This window comes from Quercus suber, unplaced genomic scaffold (genome assembly GCF_002906115.3).
Source record: "Quercus suber isolate HL8 unplaced genomic scaffold, Cork oak 2.0 scaffold_576, whole genome shotgun sequence".
Classification (NCBI taxonomy): Eukaryota; Viridiplantae; Streptophyta; class Magnoliopsida; order Fagales; family Fagaceae; genus Quercus; species Quercus suber.
Genome location: NW_027070021.1, coordinates 222 through 8,352, shown reverse-complemented (window position 1 = coordinate 8,352; position 8,131 = coordinate 222). Strand labels below are relative to the sequence as shown.

At 35.6% G+C, this 8,131-nt stretch overlaps 1 protein-coding gene across 1 annotated transcript; it reads left to right on the top strand.

The window, feature by feature from the left end:
* Positions 1-2,476: 2,476 nt before the first annotated feature.
* LOC111995816 (subtilisin-like protease SBT4.3) lies at positions 2,477-6,499 on the top strand. The gene is given in 13 exon segments (XM_065764659.1): positions 2,477-2,572; positions 4,184-4,274; positions 4,370-4,459; positions 4,569-4,815; positions 4,949-4,994; positions 4,997-5,102; positions 5,105-5,451; positions 5,665-5,756; positions 5,838-6,056; positions 6,148-6,200; positions 6,203-6,226; positions 6,229-6,257; positions 6,428-6,499. Coding segments are annotated over 13 exon segments (1,512 nt in total).
* The last annotated feature ends 1,632 nt before the right edge of the window (positions 6,500-8,131 follow it).

Genomic DNA, 8,131 nt, shown 5'->3' with positions numbered 1-8,131 from the left:
GTGGTAGCTCCAGGAATTGTAATCCTAGACTCTCAATGAAAAGCACCTCTTCGGACAGAGCACTCATATTAGTCCGGGAACACATTAATGCAAATCCTCCCATTGGTGTTGCCGTTTAATACTGTTATTTTCATTATTAGCCTAGCCCTTTCACCCACTCTCTACAAAATTTATTGTTTTGGGCTCTGTGGGCTCCGAATCCATACTTCCTTGGGCTTGGGCCGCAAAAACTGACCCTACAATTTTATTTTATGAACCTTTTTTTTTTTAGAGACTTATTTTATGAACCTATTAAGTTATTACTATCCCTTTTATAGTTAAAGGTTTTTAAGAAAAGCATATTGAATCAATTAGTTAATTACATTTATATAAGTATCGCACCAGAGCATTTTCATGAATGAGTTTACATTCAAATTAAGTGATGCTTCAAAAGAATACTTAATAATTAATAATGACTCATTAAAAATAGAGAAATAAAAACTAGAAACAAAATTTTCCCTAAATTGAATTGTTAAAGAAAATTTGACTTATTTGCTTGTTCTTCAACAAATAATTCCATATTGGGTAGATATAGATTTGAATGGTTAGTAAATTAAAAGAGGTTAGGGTTGGTAGCAATAAAATCTTATCACATATTTAAGAATAAGTACAACCACACGCCCAATTAATTGTAATACCCATATATAAATTCAACCAAATTGGGAGTTTAGTAAGATATTATTAGGTGTGGTAGGATGTATTGAATTTTAAGTAAAATATTGATGTGATAATCTCTTATTAGATGTGTAAAACATGAGTTTTACACCTAATCCTTACCAAATTCAGACTATTTTTTTAAATATCAATCACACTTTAATACTTTCTATATTTATTATCTTTTTTCTTAAAAATTTTTTTGACTTTGAGGATTTTTTTTCATTGGAAGACACTGTGAATCAAGCCAACCAATTACGTAATTCTAGCTATTTTCCTTTTTAATGAACATGAGTTTATATAAAATATATATTAACAAATTTTCTCTTTAAAAAAAAAAAAGTGCTATATTTACAACATTTTCACAACAAATTATAGGTAATTAGTTGTTATTGATTCAAATTTGAACCTATCACTGAGATTACTTTTTTGCTTCAACAATAATAACCAGTAACAACATACCACTTATGCTTTGTTGTGTAAATATTGTGGACAGCATTTCTAAGGAAAAAAAAAAGTCTATATAAAATTAATTGCTTGCGTGGTAAAATGAGTAAGTTTAAAGTTTAAAAACTTTAAACCATAGAAAAAAAAAGCACCAATATTAATGAAAATCCCCAAACAACTTAGAAAAAAAAGACTCAAAACAATAAGGGAGTGGTAATTTTATTTTTAAAATCTTCAACAAAAAAAGTCTAACTCGAGACCCGAGCATCTGACCTGAATATTTGGGTTGGATTGGGTCTATAGGTCCGTTTGGATAACACTTATTGTTACTGAAAGTTAATAAAAACTGATTGTTGCTGAAAACACTGTAGCAAAATAATTTTTAAATATGTGAATAGTGTTGTGGGACCCACTTTTAATATTAAATATTACGTGAACAGTGAATGAACAGTGCATGCACAGTAAATTTTGTCCCCCAAAGTCAACAAGTGCGGCAAAAAAAAAAAAAAAAAAAAAAAGGGAGAAAATGCACAGAGGAAACGCGCCGCAACTTACCCTCCAATCCAAACCCATACTATATCTGTCAAACTTGATTTTTATTGGGTCGGGTTGCGGGTGACTTTAAACCCGACCCAATCTCACTCATATCCGTACACAAATGTCACATAGCAAAATAAATGATAGAGAATAAATATAAGTGGAATTAGTGGGAATAATATCGGGCCACATTGGCGCGTGTAATTGTGTTCTCTAAGATGTGTTCACTAGTCATTATCCAGGAAGGATTCATTCGAAAAGAAAGCATATGCACGCGGGAAGAGCAACATTATAGTTATAGATCACTGCGAAGTTGCAAGCCACCATCCTAAATTCTGTCCAAGTTTTTAGTTGGTAATACCATTATGAACCTGACTCACAGCAATTACCTAAAATTAAAGACCACTCTAAAGGAAATGACAACATCGTGGAGTTTAAGGATCTGACATGTGTCCGTAAAATAACTGAACTATATATTATAACATAATTAGAATCATCCTCGATAATTCCAATAAAAGTTTTACTAAAAATAAAATCTTCCAATAAAAGTTTCTAAGTTTAATTTTATTCCATAGATGCATTTTTCCTTTTTATAAGGGGATTTGTACCCGGACCTCTCTATTGGAAATATAAGGAAGTGCTAGATAAGTGACAAAACTACTGGCATTCCATGGATGCATTTGGAAACAAGAAATTAAATGTGAATGCTTAATAGACGAGAATCTGAACCCTTAAATTCTTATATAAAATACCATTCACCACTCTTCCTCTAAAAAAAAAGTTTTTCAGAATCAGGAAAATGGCCATGTATGGATCCCTCCTGTTATGTTACATAGCCTACATTCTCATACTCACCAGAAGCTTATCATGCAGAGCTGCCGATGAAGATAGAAAGGCAAGTGTTATCTTCTGCTTCTTTTCTTTGTTTTTTTCCTTTTTTTTTTCTTTTTTTTTTGTGTAAATAAAAAATGGGTACAAGGGGACAATTAGTATGATTTCCTTTCTTAAGTGTAACCATAGTAGCACCCTACCTGCTTCTAGGAGATACTTCCGGTTTGTGAAAAACTCACTTATTATCTTTGGACCGTTTGGATGGAGACGGGATATAAGGGGCACCAACACACGGGTGCGGATTCGGGTTAGGGTGCAGTGCGGTGCGGTGACTCAATAATTTTTGAAAAAGTAGGGTGCGAGTACGGCGAGATACGTTTATTAAAAAATTATTAAATATATTTTTATTTATATTTCTATATATTGCTAAGCATATTTTTATAAAATGGTAAATATAGACCAATTTAAGGTTGTGTTTGGCAATATGTAAAATGTTTCCGAGTGTAAAATATTTTTAGTTGAAAATATTTTACATAAAGGAAAACATTTTCTGCTGTTTGACTATGTTGTGAAAATTACACCGAAAAATTATTTCTTGTGTTTGGTCTTGGATGTAAAAAATCTATTTTCAAAAAATGGAAGCACAAGCCAGTTGCCAGCCACTAGCCACCACCACAAAGGACAAGCACGACCCACCACTACCCACACAAAATCCAAATCAAGAAGAGGGAAAAAACTGCCACCACTGCTTTGCTGCCATCACCACCCATAGATCGGTCCACTACCACCCACACAAAACTCACCAAAACAACAACAACAACAAAAAAACGAAAATTAGTGAGTTAAGGCACTAGATCGGTGACATGCAGTGTCCGATCCGGCCTTGGTTGGTCGGAGGGAAAGAGAGAGAAGGTAGATTAGTGAGGGAGAAAGAGATGATAGAAGAGTAGAGAGAAGAGTCAGATCTGTTGGAAGGAAGAGGGAGAAAGAAAGATTAGAGGAAAAGAGAGAAAGAACGATCGGTGAGGGAGTAGGAACTATCACAACCCAAATTGATTTGGGAGTTTACCTTGATCGGCGGTGACAGGCACAGCTACGAACGACTGTGCTCTCTCCCTCATCGGCGGCCTTTGTCTCTAGTGGCCAGTGCTCTCTCCCCCTCTCTCACTCTCTCTCTCTCTTGGTTTAAGTACTCCTAGGAAAATAGTTTGAAGGTAAATTCAAAGTGTAAACAATTTTACCCCTTGGACCCACTTATTTTACGGTCAAAGATATCAAATTTCAGGTTGACTGAATTTTCAGCCCAAACCAAATACTCCTTATGGTGTAAAATGTTTTCCCAATTTTCATTACAACCGAAATAAACACAGCGTAAGAGCAATAGTAGATAAGAAACTTTTGGAATCAATTTAATATTTATATCTGATATTTAGGAGGTAAATTTTGCAAAATAATATTATTTTTTAATGATAAGTAATTATTTAAATTGATACAATTACCAAATTATTTGGAACTTAAAAAAAAAAAAAAAAAAAAAAAAAAAAGACGTGAAAAGGGGGAAAAAAAAGGGGAAAAAAACACTAGAGTCAAACGGTATATTTTGCTGTCTTTTTTGGACCAAATCGCCCGTATCGGCCACACCTTGTGACTCTTTTCTGCTTTAATGATAATGCAGGTATACATTGTGTACATGGGGTCACTTCCTACGGGGCAATACTCACCGTTGTCTAAACACTTTAGTTTGCTTCAAGAAGTTGTTGAGGCAGGTAAGCTACGATTGAGAGGTAACATTGCTTTTTGTTTTTATTTAAAAATAATAATGTCAGATTTTTCTATTCTGTTTCTCTTTGTCCTTCTCTAGTCTGTAGAAATTCCTTGCTTAGAAGTTACAAAAGGAGTTTCAATGGATTCGCTGCCAAGCTCACTGATCTTGAAAGACAAAAGCTTGCTAGTGAGTGCTGCAAGACAACTTTATCATATCATTTCCCGAAAGAGTCGCATAATTTTATGGGACATAACTCATAACATCATAGCATGTATTTACATACTGTGATGTGCAGGTAAGAAGGAAGTAGTCTCTGTTTTTCCAAGCAAAACTTACCATCTTCACACAACAAGGTCTTGGGACTTTATTGGTTTATCCGGGACAGTTGAAAGGAATGCTGCTGCTGAGAGTAATGTCATAGTTGGCTTTATTGACACTGGAATCTGGCCTGAATCAGAGAGCTTCAATGATGAAGGATTTGGTCCTCCTCCCAAGAAGTGGAAGGGTGAATGTAAAGGAGGCAAAAATTTCACTTGCAATAAGTAATGTTTTTTCTCCCAGTTTTTTGTTTATGCACAACACCGAAACACAACACAACCAATAGAAAAATGTCATTGTTCAGCTATTTGTACTCCTCTAAATGCTGATCATCAATATGGAACTATCATATTTCAGCAAGATCATTGGAGCTCGATATTACTCAACATCAAATGAAAGTAAGACTGCAAGGGCGATATAGGTCATGGAAGCCATACTGCCTCAACGGCAGCAGGCAACAAAGTAAAGGATGTCAGTTTCTATGGAATTGCTCAAGGTACTGCAAGAGGGGGGTTCCCTCAGCGAGGATTGCAGCATATAAAGCCTGCTATCCAGACGGCTGTGAAGATGCAAGTATTTTGGCTGCTTTCGACGATGCTATTGCTGATGGAGTTGACATCATTTCCATTTCATTAGGATCAAATTTACCTGATGCAGATTTCAGCCACGATGCTGTTGCGATTGGTGCTTTTCATGCGATGGAGAAAGGGATATTAACTTCTCAATCTGCAGGCAACAGTGGTCCAGATAAAGCTACTGTGGCAAGTATAGCTCCATGGATACTTAGTGTAGCAGCAAGCAGCACAGATCGCCAAATCATAGACAAGGTTGTCCTTGGGAACGAAAGACACTAGCTGTATGTATCATCCACTCTTATATATTTTTAAATCCATTCTAGTCATTGTACATGAGTGTTCCAATTTATACCCTACCAATTCAATCATAGTATACCATTTGTACATAAGTTGTGATTGGTAGCCAATAAATTGAAACACAAATGTGAAACTGCGGATTTTTATTGTCATGTATGTATTGAATATCTATTTTGCAATCTAATGGTTCCCCATCAAAAGGGAATTGGAATTAATGGTTTCTCATTAAACGGAACTACATTTCCTCTGGTTGATGGAAAAAATGTTGTTGCGAGTGAGTGCTCTGATTCCAGGTAAATTTTTTGCCATTCAAATTGTTTTAATATATATATATATATATGATAAAATGAAACTTCAAAATCCTTGTATTGCAGTTTTTGCAGTGTAGGGTGCCTAAACAGCACTCTAGTGAAAGGCAAGATTGTTCTTTGCAATAAGCCTCAAGGAGATGATGGGGCCAGCAGTGCTGGTGCAGTTGGATCGATCTTGAAGAATGAACCGTTTGAATATGATGCTAGTATCTTCTTATTACCTGCATCTTCTTTAAGCGCTGACAGACATGATATAGTCGCATCCTACATTAATTCTACCAAGTATGGGTTTCTATATAATACCCATATGTGTTGTTTGCTCTATGCATTTGTTTCTTAAATGACTTGTTCATCCTTGTGTTTTACTTTACAGAGAGCCTCAAGCGACCATTCTAAAGAGTGAAGCAGTAAAAGATCGTAATGCCCCAAAATTGCTTCATATTCTTCACGTGGGCGAGTATCTTTGCACCAGAAATATTGAAGGTACATGCTTTTGGTACCTACAAGCTCTTTTTGTCATATATATATATATATATATATATAATTCAATAATTGGAAGATGGAGAATTGAACTTTGATGTTTCAGCTCTGAAAACACCTAGATATGCCGATTATATTGTATTATGCTTTAAATTGGCTCACATGTGTTGCAGCCTGATATAACAGCCCCAGGGACAGAAATCTGGCTGCATATTCACGATTGTTTCACCCACATCTTCCGATGAAGACAAGAGGCGGTTAAGTACAGTATATTAACCGGAAANACGCAAATCTCAGCTTGTTAAGAAAAGAAGAACATTATGGATTTGAAAATAAGAATCCTCTCTAACCTATAGAAGCAATGGCATCAATCCTCTCTCCATTTATCCCTCCGAGAATTGCGTTTCTTCCTGCAAAACCATATGATCTTTCTAAAACCACCCACTAAACCAGTGCCCATTCCTGAAGGACAAGCCAAGCCTACAAGTTTCTTCCTCTTAACAGTTGCTTGTCTGGTGCATAAGAACCACCCTCCCAATAGGTGAGCAATCCTGGCCTTGCGGGGTTTAATCAAACAACGATCTTTGTCGTAATGCTGGAGCTTCCCCTTCTCTATATCACTACAATCGCCATCTTCCTTGTCTTTTTGTTCTCCTTCCTCACAGCTATTTGATTGCGATAATGACCTGCAGATTTCCAATTAAATGTACATTATCAACAAAAGTAAAGGTAGCACTAGATTTAGTGGACATGCACAATTTAAGCATACGAACTCAATTACAGAGCAAAATACATCTTTAATGTTATCCACATTAGCTTATACACATGCCTCCAAAGTCCTACCTTCTAACGATGATTTTACTTAACAAACACTAACATCCTTTTTTTTTTTTCAACCGATATTGTATAGAACATATTAGCTTAGAGATTGCAAATCACTTTTGATCCCCTAATGATTGCTGCATAAAGACCTCTGCCTTCCAGTTCTGCCAACCATGTGATTAGTTGACCAGTAAATAGGGTAAGGGGCTTTCTAAGCCAAGAGCCCTAAAAATAAAAATGACAAAAAAGAAGAAAGACCAGGGCTTTTTAGAGCAGTGCCTCCTGTGATTTTATAGATACAAAAGCCTGCACTGCAAGGAACTTCCACTATATTTCCAATCAGCATAGAGCCACCAACCCATATTTTACAGGTTCTATAGTCACTCCCTGAACAGGGGGACAAACTGTTGCTTTCAATAAAGCAAGGATATTCCAAACTCTTAGTGAAGCAAGGGTGAACTTTAATCTTGCAGAAATGCACTATGTTTAAAAACGGTAGGGCAGGAAAATGTGGAACTTGTCCACTCAGAACATAGAATATCTTACAACCAGAAGGAAACATCTTTTTGCATAACAATAACATGAAGCCATTGCTTAATTACAGTGGATTGTGAAACACTCTCTTGCCGGCGATCACAAATGAAACCACCTAGTGGGTAACATACCTGATTACCTGTGGCAAATATAAACCTTGATCCTTGCACTAATCAATTTAATTTAATTTTTTTTTTAACAAAAGTATTAAATATGATCGACTATTAGATATCTCACCATACTTGCACATCAGTAATATCAATCTCATTATGCCCAAGCTTCTTAAATTCAAGGAAATACATAAAATCCTGTTTAGCTAATTTTTTTAGTAATTATGTAATCATATTGTTGAACTATACTGCAGTCTGTTGCTACACTTGATACCTGGGTAATTTTAAACACAAGCAAGATGGCCATTCTAGTGCAGAATTGCTTGGTAACAATGTCAGTCCTGATCTGTCTAGACAAGTGCAGCTTGTGCGAGTTTTGTTTTAGATTTTTTTATTGCGAAAGTTTTGTTT